Raw genomic sequence first — 16,112 nt, forward strand, 5'->3', positions numbered from 1 at the left:
CCTTCACACACCAACCACTTCGGGTCCTCCACCCGTACCTGCCTGTAAAGGGCAACACATGCCTGTTTGGCACAGGCAGCACTATTGTTTCAGCTGCTTGGTTAGATAAACAATCTAAAAAGCTTCACCAACCACTTAAACTGAAAACATGTAACCAGTGGCATTGTTTCACAAAGGATTTACCTAATTCTCAAGATCATCTCTGAAAATAATCAGTAAGGAGAAGGCAAGAGGGAAGAGGCAAAGCACTGCATGATCTTGGCTCAGGACAGGCGTGCACTTGCAGAGAGCTGCATCCACGGCGCGGTTGCTGCCAGAGGTGCAATTACCACCTGGAACGGTTACCCTGCACCAACACCTGCACTGATGTAGCTATACAGGCTGTAAGGGTGCTTTATTCTGGTACAGTTTATCCCTCTTCCCACGCAGGAAGTTGTGTAAGAGCATCCACATTAGAGCTATCATTCACTCGTGGAAATGAAAAGCAACACACCTAATATAGCCAAGTCCTCAGACCATTTTACAGGGGACTCTCATATCACTCTAGCCATATAACTACATTACAGTTATAGTAAGTCCTTAATGTTTAAGTGTTGTTTTTTTTTCCTTCTCAAAATACCGAAGAACAGAAGCAATCATGATCAGCTCCAGTACCGAACAAATTTACTTTCCCACAGTGTAAGACCTTGAGGGAAAGCAAGTTTACAGAACTGCCTGTATTTCATAAATAGCTCCCAAACAGGAGGGCACTGCAGGAGGTGTTGGAAGACACAACACTCAGAGTAAGTGTAAAACTAGCAAGTGGAGAGACCTGTAGTCCCTAAAATACTTCTACTACATAGATAAACACAATTCAAAATTTTAGCAGTTTAATTAACCGGCAGCATAACAATTGGTTAGAAAACTCATTGTCAAAATTCATGATCACAATAAAACGCCTGGGTAGACTTTTCCCCCAAAGTCAAATCAGACTACTGGTTACACAGCAGCACAAATTACCTGAACAAAAACCCATCTGCAGCCTGGCATACCTGCAAGACAACCTAGATCAGATCCATGCAATGCCAAGGAATTTATGGTAGGATTTATTTCCCTGCAGCAAAATACAAGGCAATTTCATTTGAACTGGTTAACTTTCTTATTGCAAGTGCTCCTCCAGAGCTGTATCTGCTTCCTGCCAAAATTAAGTTGTTGTGTTTTGTTGTTGTTGTTTGTTTTTTCAGTTTTTATTTTTTGACATTTTCTTAAATAGGAACTAAAACACTGTCCCAAAGAGCTACAGTGGCATCAGCAAATTACACGGGAGAAGAACTCAGCTGATCCCATACACTCCTCTCCTTCTAGAAAACCAACACTAATTGCCCAATATTGAAGTAACTGCAGTTTATCTCCTAGCAAATTCTTGTGAGGATTCCCAAATCAGCAATTAGTATCTGTCCCATTGTGCTGCTCTGCCTAATATCTTATGCAAATTATACAATTTATAGCTCTAGATTTAACGTGTGGTTGCCTAACCAATGCCGCAGGGCAGGAGGAGCCTGCTGATTCAGGAATGCATCGCTCAACCGCCTCACCCTTGTGAACCAAGTGACAAACTCATTCCACAGATTTCTCTGCCGGGAAGGAAATATTTGGTCCTGCTGCACCACGTCCACGTGAACAGGTGCAGACAGAGCTCAGTTCCCCTCTCAGCATCCCAAATCGAGCAGAACGAAGCCAGCTTCAGCCTCAAAGTCAGCCAGCCATGGTAACGTGGCTGTGCCCCACCAGAACGTACGGCTTTTCATAAGGGAGCAGGGCCAAACGTACCCGTGTCTGGCTGCACCTACCTACGGAGACTTCCCCCAGCATCAGCCCAAGACTGCTCCGACTGCTTTGTGCTTATGTCCCTAGTAGTGAGCAGTTGTTACTCGTCTCCTGTGCTGGGCTGGCGCTGGACAAGTATCTGTCACCATTCCAGAGTGACACCATTAAGCTCCCCAGCTCAAGCTGCCAATAGTCGATGTTTTTCATTCTGAAGCACAACGAACATAAAATACCGGTCTGGGAAGGACCTCACCAGATTACCTGCCCCAGGCACACTGCATTCAGGCAAGATGAAATGCTCCTAACACCAACAGTGACAGGTGTTTGCCTAGTCTGTCCCTAAAACCTCCGACAAGGGAGGTTCTTAATGCCTCCCTTAGTTTGTCCTGGAGATACAGCAGCCTTGTGACCACAAATCTTATCATACTTACCGTCTCCTCCCCACCTTCAGACAAGCAGGTGGAGAGGCTTCCCAAGTGCTGACTAACCCTCAAAAGGTTTCCTTGTGAAACAAGGAAGTCTGGCTGGTGTTTTGGAGATCAAGAGACTAAGAAGGGTTGTAGCCAAAGCGGAGATCTCTCAACAGCAGAGATCTTGATCTCGATCTCTCTCAACAGCGGAGATCGAGAATGCCTGGTTCTGGGCCCTTCAGCTCTACTCGTGGCATTTCCTCAGAGCATCAGACAGTGCAAGTCTACCAGGACTATTCAAACAACTAAAGTATCCCCACAGATTTGGCTGCAGTGAACCTGAATACAGTAGCTTACAGTTCCCAAATCTCAGTGTTATATTCTGGCAGACTGATAAATTCCCTTAATATGTGCCTTGCCTACGATGCTGCGTGTAGACTGACATGAAGCCAAGCCTTCCTGACTAAACATGAACCAGGACTTAGGGCAGGACTTAGCTCGGTGTCCCTACCACCGGATGGGTGTCTTGTCTGTGCACCAGCACCTCAGTAAGCTGGTGTGACAGACTGGGCTCTAAGTGAGGAGAAGTTGAACTTCTTCAGTGAAGTTAAACCTCCACACGGGACCAAGATCTTTGTGGATCTTCAGCTGTTAATAAAATACGGATTAGAAAGGAATAAGTTCTTCCTGAATGTTAACATCTTCCATTGCCTTCTTAATATGTTTAGCAATCCTCAGTCAAGAGAAGGGCCCTCCTCAGAATAAGCACATGCCCTTCCTCAGAAAAGATACGCGGTGGGTAGATGTCTGCACTGCTGACACGTGGCATCTCTGCAGGACGGATTTCACTGCTGGCTGCTCACTGAGTCTGAGACAGAGCAAACACCCCCATAACATCCTCAAGCTGGAAAAGAAGGAGCTGGAACATGAGCACTCCCTCATGCAGGAATCCTGATGCCACATCTACATTTAACAGGCTAAGTAACAGCTGGGTTCTCACCTGTCTCCTTGTCCCACGGGACATGAAAGAAGCTGGCAGCTGCGGTGCAGCATGGGGAAAAAGCAGCAGCTATTCTGATCGTTGGCCAGGCTCATTAAGGCAACCAGGAGGGCGAGACCTGTGAAGTACTATTTGTTTGTTAATTTTCATATTTACATGGGAGATGCACTTTGCAACTTGTCGATTTTCCTCATGATAGTGCCAGGCAGCAATGGAGGAAATGAAACAAGAAGTTCTGAAAGTCACTGAAGGTTCCCAGTGTTGTAACGCCCTGTCCCAGACAATGCACGAACATGATCTGGAGAAAAGTCTTTGATCCTCTAGTAGAACAAGAGCTAATCATCAAAATCCTTCAAGGGTGTTCAGTAATGCTAAGCCCCTGGCATTATACTACCAGTGTCTGCTCAGCCGTGCCATGGTTCTGTCCCCACGTACACACCCTGCCTCACTCCACAGAGCTTAGTGTGGGCTCTAACACAGCAGAAGAGAGCTATGGAAGAAAAAAATGGTCATAAATGTATCATCAAGCTATGTTTCTGATAAAATAATAGTTCTATCTTGTAAGGCTGTATTTGAATTTCCCACTTAAGATGCAGAGTGCTGATAATAATTAATATAAAATCCCAAGACTTTATTCACAAGATGGTAAGAGTGCCAAAATATTACTACTTGTACCAGGTTTAAAATGTATGTCAAACTAAGAAATGTTTTAAATCACCACCAGGGTTTCAGGGATTCCTGCTACATGGGAGGTGAGAACCAGAAGATAGGAATTATCAAACCACATGGGACCACAGATCAGCTGAGACAGTGTGATCTCAACTTCTGCGACTCAGCAGTGGACTTCGGACCAGAGGAACGTGTGATCACATTGTATCTGAAAAAAGCCCAAGTTATGGAGTTCAGAGTTCATAAATCAAGTTTCTTCCTAACATCCACTTGTCATTGCCATACACCTCAAAACATGACTGTTTGTAAACTTTCAAAACTCAGCTGTGAACATTTCCTATCTTTGCCAATCCAGCTATTCTCTTAGATGATGTTTTATGGAAATTGCACAGATATTCTGTGGAACCCTATTGGAACCCCACTCTGACCTGGCAGGAAAAAGGAGACCATTTGTCCTTTTCCACATATTCATATTTTGTTTGCTCAGGTTCTGTTCCATCTCTGACAGCCCCAGCTTTATCTCACTTTCCCCTTGCATGGTTGCCTCTTGGCCCTGACCACGTCTCTTTTCTCCAACACTTCTTTCATTTCTAACACATTTTTTTAAATTCAGGAAAGCAGAACTGAAAACAGTCTTCTGGGGAGAGAAAGCACATTATTTCCATAACTGTATGCTCAGTATCTTCTACGCTATTTTTGGCCACCATAATCTTTTTGTTTGGTTCTGTTGGCATGTTCTCTTTTGACTATTGAGGCAGAGGGGGCAGAAGTTTCCAGTGAGCTGTCCACTGTGACGCCGAGGTCTTTCCTGAGCAGTGAGTCAATTTAGAAGTTAACAATGCATGACTGTTCATATTATTTCTTTATGGGCCCAAGAGACCGCAATAAACTTGATCTATCATCACGCTGACTCTTAACTTACTTTGGTTAGACCCACCTGATATTCCTGTCTCCCATAGCTTGGAAAAAACTAAACAATTTGGATTTATCTGAAAAAAAATTGCCACCTCAAGAGGCAGTTCATTCGCCTTTTCCAGACTGATTACTAAATGTCCTGGAACACCACTGCTATGGGATGTTTGGCTCATCACATCGAAAGCAGCCTGTTTCTTTCTCTCGCTGTCTTTGGTCTTTGTCTTGCACTTTGTGATGTTTCAGTTTACTTTGTCAGCTCTCAAAGGAGTCACTTTTTTTTTTTAAAGTAATTTCCATGTGCAAACTGTAGTATCCACTTATCCAAACTTCACTTGACAACTTTGAAGGGCTCTAAAGACCAAAAGGCCTGAAGGCAACCAGAGCAACAAGGCCAGACAGCGCCATGTGGGACAGGCACAATTTCTACCACTCTGATTATTTTACCCTGATTTAACAAGCAGTGGTTCACTCCCAGCGTACAGAGTTTAACAAGTTGAACAAGTTGGGTATTTCACTACAAATCCCACCAGTCCTGAAACATGCTCTAAGTACCTCTTGCCCACCAAACAGGCTACAACAGGATGCAGCGTATACCTGTAACACTACCACACCTTCTTCTCGGTGTCCTACCTTTCCATTTTCATCGATCTAAGCTGTATCCTGCAGAATCAGTGGTTTGTTTCCTTTATACAGAAGCAGTACAGTGACCTGAACCATGATCAGGGACATTCCAGAAGAGCTGACTGTCCCCAAACAGCCATGCCTGCCTATGGATGCATTTGGGTATCTCCATTTCCACCTCATGCACAGTGCTTACACATCAGGAAAAAAAAAAATCAGCGCTTTCCAACCTTTACTGTAAGAAGAGTGTCCCAAACAGGAACGACAAGAAGAATCCTCGCTCCTCCTTTCCTAATTCTAGAGAAAGAATAACCTTCAAGAATTGATCGATGTTCTGTTCTTAAAACAGAAACTGAAGGTGTCTTAGAAAAGCCACACGACAATGGCGTGCAGTGATTTTACCCCATAAAAGCCAATTCAGCCTTTCTTCTGGTACATCCAAACTCCAGTCACAAAATTCATAAAGGTCTTGCTTAAATTGCTATAAGCTTCTCCATGTTTCCAGCTTTATTGAGTACACACATGCTCTGAAATGATGCACGTAGGTGTAAACCAAAAGTCACCAACACTAGCATGCAATAAATGGATAAAAGGGCCAGCTTTTTTTCTTTCTAGATGCTGATAAGCAAAGGAGACTGAAAGTGGGAAGCAGAATCCACATATCTGGCCAGAAAAGGCACACAAGATTTAAAGAGTAAACCTAACTGCACCCAAAAATAACATCTGAACTTCACAGACAGGCTTATCTGGAAAGCTTAGTGACTGACCATCAAAACTACTGGGATAGAAGACGACTGTTTGTTGGTTCAGGGAGTTCTGACGTGCTATGAGCCAACACCATTAAAATGCTTTGTATTTTCTTCTCTGGGTTTTGTGTCTGTGTTGGACTGCAGGATCTCCTTGAACAATGTCAAGCTCATGTATCTTAGCAGGCCAGAAGTATCAAGCCAGCAGACTACCACCCCTGGTTGGGAGAACTGGGACCATGAGCAAGTCTTTTCATTTCCACATCGCCCCCTCCAGCTCTCTGGTTCCCCCTACCTTCTCCAACAGCTCAAAATGATAAATTCTGGGAAAGGGGAAGAAGGGTAAGAGGGGAAAGGAGAGTATATTCCTATTTTCTGTTTATGAAATGGATAGCTTTCAGCATTCTTGACAAGAGCAAAAAAACAGTACAAAAGAGGAGATTCCAGGTTCCCATTGTGGCTTCCCTCTTTCTTTTCCTGCTACCTCTCTCAGGACAGGATTAGCCCTTTGGAAGCAGCTGTCTACTTTGAATTTCAAAGCCTGGCATTCTTTATTGTAATACCAAGTTGCCCTTGCCTCTGTCAATTTGCTCCTACATGAACGAAGGAGCTTTTATGAGCAAGATGCCAGGTGACACCTCTTTGGGTCAGGAGTCCCAGAGTTTTTGCAGTTTGGCACAGTGGGGCTGAGATGTACAAAGGTGCTGGCAGCCAGAGCACACAGCACTACCACATGCAACATTGCTGTGTGCTGATGCTCTTTGGACAAGATCCTTCCAGTTGCAGAGAATTTTGATTATATTCCAGTTACTTCCCTCAATGCTTGTACACTAGTTTTCAGACAGAAATTAAAATGCAGTGAGGGAAGATGCACCACACTTGGAGCGAGGTAATAAGACATCTGTTTGTATGTGCTCCTGGAGGGAAGAGAACATGTAATTAACAAAGAAGACTTCTGCATCCAAAACTTGGCGTGGCTATTGCACTAACATCCAGCCTTCTAACTCGGATGTTTTAGTGATACGTTCTTACATAAACAAGCGAGCCAGAGGTGGATGATTTAGGGCCTTTGAATTAAAAGAGATTTTTATTTTCATTTTAATATGAGCTTCAAATATAGATAGAGGTGCCTAAAATTGACCTATGTGAATATTCTTCTCCCTCCCCTCTGACCAAACCTGCTAACTAAAGTAGGCCACACACTGCAGTGACCACAGCTTCAAAAGGTGAACGTATAGCTATGTATATAAAGCTATTTTCAGGCACTTTAACTGGGTGGCCTCATTTTGGGAAGTTCTAAGTATGACCCACTCCAGATATGTACATCCTCCATAACTTACAAAAAATAAAGTTGATCTACTTTCTTTGCTGTTGAATTGTAAGAACCCAGGTTTCTACTCAACAATAGACCTATGATTTCTGATAAAACACCACCCACACACATTGCTCGACATCAGAGGCAGCGTACGTATATTTGGAAAAGAGGTTCCTGCCTGGAAAAACGTGGCATCTATAGGGAAGAGACAGGCAGACAAGTGTCAGGAGAAAAAAGAGATGCACAAGGGTGGCGTGCTGTGCCTGAGGTCATGAAGCAAGTCAAAACCAGCACCAAGCAGAAAACCCAGTCACAGATCAAGTGCCTTACCCATTACATCATGCTGAGCCACTCTCCCAGGCACAAAAGATACATGCAGTTGTTCAAGAGGTATTTCTAAGACAGAGACTCAGAATCTAATAAAAAGAAGTTCAGGGAAAAGCGAATGGTGCAGTGCTCTGTTCCTTAATATTGCCAAAAATCGGAAAGGAGCGCACAGAGCAATAGCATCTCATGTAATAGTAAACAATCAAACATAAATGATTTCAATTACACACCGCGATGAAAATATCACAGCTAAATGGTTTTGTATTGTTTCACTGTCCTCGGGGAATAATTCCCCTATTTCAAAAAAGATCATTAGGAGAGAGAGGAATTCAGGAGCCACAACTAGGTTCATATAAGAACTCTTAAAACCATTAAAAAAAAAAACAGGTGAAAATATTTATAGAAATGAACTCCAGGGTCTGCAGTATCTGAAGCTCAAACACCACTGAAGAAACTGTAAGTCACGTACGGGCGACAGAAAAGGAAACTGAGTTTTATATGCAAGCATTAACTAGACAGAGCACCTAGTGCGTAGCAAGTTGATCAGTTTTGATTTTAATTCCTTCAGTTTAGATTATTACTATTACATTTAAAAGCCTTTAATCTTTAAAATAAAAAGGCTATATTCCCAAGCCTACTCACAGTGATTATCTGTAACCATCTTAAGCATAATTTAAAAAGTCAGATCTTGAACTCCGAGGCTGTAAGATCACAGCTTTTCAAGACAGCTTCTGAGAATTTAGTTATTTTTCACGAGGTTGAAGCTTCAAAAAGGCTGACCCAGCTCCAACCATACAGTAATCTGCAAAAATGAAATTCGTTAAATAATGCTCCTAATCTTTCACTGAACGTTACAGAAGCTGATCTAGAATACTTTTGTATCACAAGTCACTCTTCACTGATAAGTAAACAAAGCCATACAGCTGCCAAGAGAACTCAACTGCCACACCAAAAAAATCTTTTCAGTGATTTATTTCAAGATAGACCTGCCAGCTATGTAGGACACAAGCAGGGAATGCAAACTTTATTTTTGAAGTCTTTTTTTCAAACTACTTAGAAGTGAAGGTTTCAGAATGACTAGGTCTGTTCGAGCTTGCACTCAAAATAACAGAGTACAGGAAAAAGAGGAAGTCACAGCCTTGATTGGACTATTTCTTCCAAAAAAAATAATCCATGAAAATCAATGCTAAAATAGCTTTTCATATACGTATATATATTTTTAGAAGAGAGTCCCACTTCCTTCCAAGGGAGATATCACTATCTGAACTGAAAAAAACAAAGGATCTCTGCAAGTCACCTCACCCACTGTTAGCTACGTCCTACCCTGTTACACGCTGGGGTCAAGGTGAATGCTGGAGCAGGTTGCCCGGAGTGGTCGTGCAGCCTCCTTCCATGGAGATATACAAAGCCCAGCTGGACACAGTCCTGCTTTGAGCGCTGGGGGGACTAGATGATCTCCAGAGACCCCTTCCAGCCTGCAGTTCTGTGAACCCTGTATTTCCACAAGTGTCAGTGGAAAGAGTGGTTACAGTGCCAATCTAGGACCTGGAAAGTTCAGGTTCAGCTCCATGCTTTGCACCAAACTGCATGTACAGCTCTTGCCTACTTGCAGTTCTCCTCACTGTTCATTTAAGGGCTACAGACTGCAAGAGCAGAGAGAAAGCTTGGGCTACGAAACATCTTTCCAACCCGTTCTTGTGAGGCTGGATCAAAATGCTTATTATCCAGATATTTGACTCCATAAAGAGCATGGACAGGACTTTCAGAAAGCCTAACAATGTCCAAGTGCCCACTTTTAGACACTTCATAGAGTGATTCCCTTTTTCAGGCCGTATGGAGAATTCACTGTTGAAAGGCATAAACTTGGATATCTGAAAGATAATTTCATTCAAAGCCAAGCTGTTGGTATAACACTGTGCCCTACTGCTGCAGAACACGGTCACCTCAGCAACATCCGACGTTTCCAACGATGCAGGCAACACAGAGGAGGATTCAGCATTGTACAAAATGGAGTGAGCAGAACACGTGTCCCTCCTCCCTTCAACCCAACTGGCGTGAATCTTCAATTATACAGTTCTTTTATGGTGTACAGGCTTGAAATGAAATGCAAACTGAAGATCATAAAAGAAGACTTTACTTTGTTTATAGTTACTTTACAACGTAATTCAATTAGAGGTTAGGATTGCCTGAATCCAAAACTGCCCTATAAATGGAACACTGAAATATAAAGGTTTTCAAAAGCAGAATGTTCCTCCTTACACACGTATTGAACCCTCCAGAGTTTATGATATTCCTTTGGAAGAGAGAATCCCGTGCACTGAGCTTAGCCCACCACGTCACGTTTGTATCCTGTGGTAAAACGGGCTCTCTCCTTGCAGCTACATACTAGGATATTATTCTTGGTAGTGACTTCCTTCTGAAATTCCAGAACAAAAAAGATGCAACTCTTAAGACCTTACGCTATTTACAGATGTATTACTTCTTGTTTGAGCTCTCTAAGTGCTCATTGCCTTGGGATATGACATGACAGCTGCAGAGCAGAAAACACAGTTTAGCAGGTGAAAACAAGGAGGGGAAAAAAACCACCACACTGTCTAGAGGGATGCAGCTTTTTTTGGCCTCCTGAATTTCTCACCGCAGATGATTACATGTGGGAATACAGAGGCTGGTCTACTTGGACCAGAGCGAGAAGTCAGCCAATTATTCATCTCTCTTGAGATTTCCCCTCCTAAGTACAAAGTTGGTTCAAGGTCTCTGCCGTAATATTTCTGATGATGAGAAAAAAATAAGCTGAGATGTAGCTGGGGGACTTGGGATGGGTGTAGATATGGTCACCTAATACTAAAGCAGCCAGTGAAAATAGGTGGTGTCTTTTTCTACTTCATTCCTAAATTTTATTAACAGCTTATCTTTGACATGTCAATTTTAACTGACACTTCAACTCTTCCCTAAGGAAGAAAAAATTACTTTTTTCTCACCAGTTTGACCAGAAAAGGCCAAGATACGTGCAATTCAACGTCCTTGGAAACACTGGATGCGCTCCTGAGTATAATGTTCCCAGAGATACAACACCAAAAACAATATCAATAACAATTTAAGGAAAAACAAACAAACCCATCCTGATTCTCCCTGCTACTAGAAAAAAAACAATCCCTTCCTCAGAGCACAGGTTTCCCTTAGAACCTGTTGCCCACTCACACACAGCAATAACCACTCCAGAAAAGAAGTCCTTTTAAACTAACTGCACTTTTTCTTGTAAAGAGATTCCAAAGCACGTGGGAGAGTGCTGCAATTATTGGTCATACTTTTAAATACTTGAGAGGCTCACAAAGTCACTACTTATGGGGCCAGACAGGTCAGATGCAAACAATACATCTAATAAAACCCACAATTATAAAAATACAAATTGATGAACTTCTTAGGAGCCCATAAAACAGTGCTAACACAATCGTAATGGCAATTGCAGTAACACCACATTAGAACATAGATCAGAAATGCAATTTCCCTAAATTATAGTCATCTAACATATGAAACAGTTGCTTCAAGAGCTGCTCTAAAACTGAACAAAAAAGCCAAGAAACGTTGCAAGAAAACGGCAACAGAAGAAGTAGAAAGGGAGGGAAAGACTCAGTTAACCTAACAGTTAACGGGGTAAGACGCTAGCATTATTCAGGTTTAAGAGGCATGACCTCCAAATATGGGATGGCAACTCTAATGATACCAATTAAAGGCAACAGTCTGTGTCAGGTAGCTAGCCAACACCAGAAGAGCGTTTATGTTTCTTCCTAGCAATTAACTTGAGCAAGCTTCCATCTTCCAGCCTTTCTCATATATCTTAGCTCTACTTACAATTTAATTTCTTTCAGTCTTTTCCAAAATATATTTTTTTCTTCCATAAATCTCCCCAAAATTCAAGCCTTCTGGTGAAGCCTAAGGATTCTTATGATAAGCTGTTAAGCTTGTCGAGTTATTTCAATTTACCGGCATGCGCAGAAAGAATGCTTTCCAGAAGCTTTCTGGGGTTGCTCACTGTAGTAAATATACTGCCCATTAAACCCACATCATGTTCTTAACCGGATGTAAACCTCCTTGGCATACTTTGAAAAAGAAGAGCATTGGAGTCCAGAATGCAATCCTGTGACACTGGAATGCTTTGGTGTTTGTGCTCCCATGGAGCTAAAGAACGTGAGAGGCCCAAAGCCACTATTTGACACCTCATAGCCAACCTCCAGAAGCCAGCTGCTTCCCTACGAGTCACAATAAAAGCCTCCTGGGCGAGGAGGCAATTGGCCTACCTTGCATGTACGCCTCTATTTGCCGAATGAGCTCATAAGACTTGGATCGGTCCAGAAGCGTCCGAATAGCCGGAAGAGGGTCCAGGATAATGGTTTCTGGATGAGCATCAATATACTCCTGCAAAACAAATACAAAGGAAAAAAAAAAGGTATTAGGTTGGCTGAAGACTGTGGAAAATACTGAGATGGAGAAGAGAATAAAGTTAAAAACCCCAGTCAATGTCCAGCTTCTCTACTAGAGAAGGCAAACAAATTGGCAATGCAGAAAGTGACCAGATAGTCTAGACGCTGACATTTGAAACAGATACAAACATGACAGCTAACTCTTTCAGGATGGCAAATTCCTCCTGTAGACTCACCATCAGCAGTGAAACCTGCACTGCAACCCCACCAACTCAGAAGGGAGCCAGTGGCAACGTGCTACGATAACAGCTGTGAGCAGGGCAAAGAAGAGCAATTAGGAGAAGAAGGATGACACGCTGCTATCTTGGGGTCAGCCCTGCATTGAATTATTCCACATGAACATCAAAACTGCCTGAGCTAAGCTCAGAACTACATCTGTGTTCTTTAATGTTGTTATTATTACTGTCCTCTAGCTGTGCTGAATGCTGTGTTAAGGGCTGAATGATAAAGGCTGGATTTTTTTTGGCTGAGCTGAGAAGATTGCTGTTTTACTGTGTCTTCATCAAGGTCTCAAAGTACCCATCTTGCCATTTTTCTAAGCTCATACTCTCCTCACCACAAAGCAAAGTAACATTACCATGGATCTCCTCCTTGCAAACTCAGCTCCCCATTCCCTGAGGTCATGACTGCACTGCTGCATCTTGGCCATGAACGTATACACAGCCGATGGTACCGCCCTTGCAAACCCACCCGTGGCTACAAAACTTTCTTCTGTTTCTCTGAACAGAAGCTGAGTTCCACTCCTTCATCCTTGCCTGAACTTGACCCCATAAAGTCAAAGAATAAACAAGAATCCGTCTTATCCCATCCAAAACAGGACAGACATTTCTGAAGTTAGTATCTGTCTTTGTTTAACCCAACATCCCAAAGCCATCTTTACATTTCCATTTGGTTGTTTAAATCTGTTCATGTACACGCATGGTAAACGCTCCTGCAAGTACCTCACTTTCATGAAAACCTACTTCCTTTTGTCAGTTGCTTCACAGAAAAAAACCGCACTCCAAAAGACACTAAGGAGTGTGGTGAGGTGGCCACAGGAGATGCACTTTGCTAGGCACCGAGATGGGAGAGAAAAGAGTGGTGCCCTCTGTCCCCAGCAAGTGATCTTCCTCCAGCCGCTAACTGGGGAAGCAGTTCTCCCCCGGCACCCAGCACTGGCAAACTTGGTTGCTGCTGACTGCACAGTCTGAGCTGAAGGCTTGCTAAAAAGGGATTATTCTCTTGAGGCTAAGAGGATCCAGTGCTGTGGTTTAGTGAACCCACTGCATCACCCACAGCACACAAATAGCTTTCCTTTACAGGCCCACAAGGCACACTTTAGCTGCAATACATGTCTGACAGAGTTAATAACCCCTGCAGAACATATAAAGTGAATTATATATTATTATATATCCCTAAAGGTATGCTCAACTTTGCTGCCACCTGGAAAAGGTGAGGGACAGAGCCTTTCGCAGGGACTGCCACCAAAAGCGTCAGGCCCAGCTGCTGCCTCACCCTTGCAGCGCCCCTGGACAAAATGCCCCCTCTGGCTCCCCGGAGCACAAGCTGGGTTCATTTCAAGCCATCAGCACTGAGAACAGTTTTCATTAGTCTCCTGTCCCCAGTACTTCCAGAGTTTCAAGCAAAGCAGTCAGTCAGCTTCCAAATACAGAAGAGATTTGCTTTTTGGAGAGAAAAAACTTGTTACCAATGCCTCTCAGAGCCCCGCATGTGTCCGCGCACGCAGGCCCTTCACACAGCAGCCAGAAGACACCTTGCGAGGCTGGGCTGATCCCATGATTAGGGCATTAGCTTAAACTTGCTGATCGTGAAACTTCACTTGAGTATCTCGACACATCTACACAGCTCCTTCAGCCCCTCTATGCCTCATCTGAAAAGCTTGGAAGCTACCACATATCGTGCAGCTTCAGGAGCACAGGGAGGGGGTGGTACGGGAAGGACGGCCAACACGGTGCTGGGGGCCGTGTAAGCACACACAGCAAACAGAGTGAGCGAGCTACAGCTCAGAAATCTGATCTCAGCACGGATCTAACAGCAAACATCCTGCAGTGTTTCTGACAGGTGTACTAGCCCTTCCTTTTGTACTGCGGTGACTGCCCCTCTGCCCTGGCCGGTCCTGGTTCCTCACTGAATTTAAGCTCCACCATGCCCATCCTGGCCCCCTCTGTACGCACTAATTGTTCCCTTCACACACACAGTTGTCCTCGCTTTGGCCTCCATCCCCTTCACTCCCCTCCAAGGAGGGAACGACTTTTCCCTCTCTTGGTTCCTTGTGCAGCTTCCCCAATCCTCCTGATGCTCACCTCAGCATTATTGACTATCCTCCCTGTCCTGTGTTCAGGTACATTCCACGTTATTTTGGCTCACGTTACTCTATGTATTTCCAGAAGTACAAGTGTTTTTTAATGAGTTCTGTAGGGAATGTCACGGTGCTTTATTTATAACGATAATAGCTGTAAACCATATTATAAGCTCATCCAAGCACTAAGTTTGACACAGCATAATGAAGTTTAACAGCAATGAAGGCGTGCTCCTGAGGCAATTGTACACCAGGCAATGCTTCAAGAGCAGCGAGCATCGCAGCTGGCTTACCAGTGACTGATTTCTGATCCTGCTGCCTTAAGGAGACTCCAAAGAGCTCTGGAAGGCAAACACAAAATAACCGAAGAGCATGAAGGTGGGGGCTGGTTCTCAGAAGCCATTTAGAGCCTGGAAGACTTTAACAACCCCTGCTCATGTTGAAAAGAACTTCACAGTGAAAGACAACAGCCCCTTCAAACATACACAGGAGCCTGAATACAAGCTTTTTTTTTATTAAAAAAATAAAAGAAAATTTCTTGGCATTTCACAAACTATTCTTCAGATATTCTTTTATAGGCTTAGGTAGTCAGCCACAGGGCACAGGAAGGACAAAGCTCAGAGACTGTCAGCAAAGGGCGATAAAAACCTGCATCAACTGAGTAAAGTAAAGGACCGGGACCAGAAGTGAGTGTCTCCTAGAGCTAATCTTCTGGGGTTGGCTACACAGCTCTCATTTTAGCTAATTCAGAACTGGCCTGCTCTTTGAAGCACAGAAGTCTGTCAGCGCAGAACAAGGTTGATGTATTTGTATAGGGCATCTCTGTTTGGACACAGCTAGTGGTTAACTCCTGAAGAGCAACACTGATTGAGGGACAGAAGCATTTAAATGCACTCAGGTCCTTATAACTCTGCATCTGTTCTCATGGCATTGTGTGTTGCTTGGATTTCCATCACAAAGCATTAACCCCGCATTCAAAAGCGGAACCATTGAGTTGCAGCAGGATCCCCAAAGCAAATGCAGGGCCTCCCCTTGGGCGTGCATGCTGCCAACACTTTCAGCACATGCAAAGAGTTCCAGTATCTATGCACAGAAAAGCACTTTAAAGGAAAATCAAAATCGAAACCTTAACACTTAACATCCCACAACAGGAGATTACAATACGAAAAATTTTGTCAGCTTCAAAGGAATAATTATGGTAGCGTATATGAGACCTTCTGTACACTGATTCTTTACTAGGAACTGCTGCACGCTCAGCCACCACATTTTTCTGAATAAATGGCTTAACAGACCAGAAAACTCTTGATTTAGCCTGAGTAGTAGCACTCTTCCCATGGCATAGAATAGCTCCACCACCAGAAATACACAGCTGTCGGTGAACATGAAATGGTTGCATCTAAGAATTTTGATAGCAGCTGAGCTACTACAAATATAACTTGAAAATGGAGTAGTTGCAGAAAGAAAGAAGAAACACTGAAGCCAAGGGACTTTATTCAGTAAATCACAACCTTTCAGCTTTTACTGTT

The 16,112-nt window shown here is 43.4% G+C and overlaps 1 protein-coding gene across 3 annotated transcripts in view; it reads right to left on the minus strand.

Annotated features, from left to right (window-relative positions):
- The window catches only part of ITPK1 (inositol-tetrakisphosphate 1-kinase), a 143,079-nt gene that overhangs the window by 50,554 nt on the left and 76,413 nt on the right, over positions 1–16,112 (minus strand). For all 3 annotated transcript variants that reach the window (XM_083839833.1, XM_083839835.1, XM_083839834.1), the window contains one exon: positions 12,105–12,222. In XM_083839833.1, coding sequence (XP_083695959.1) covers positions 12,105–12,222 — 118 coding nt within the window. The remainder of the gene's footprint in view (positions 1–12,104; positions 12,223–16,112) is intronic.

The sequence above is a fragment of the Anser anser genome, assembly GCF_964211835.1.
Source record: "Anser anser genome assembly, chromosome: 5".
NCBI lineage: Eukaryota > Metazoa > Chordata > Aves > Anseriformes > Anatidae > Anser > Anser anser.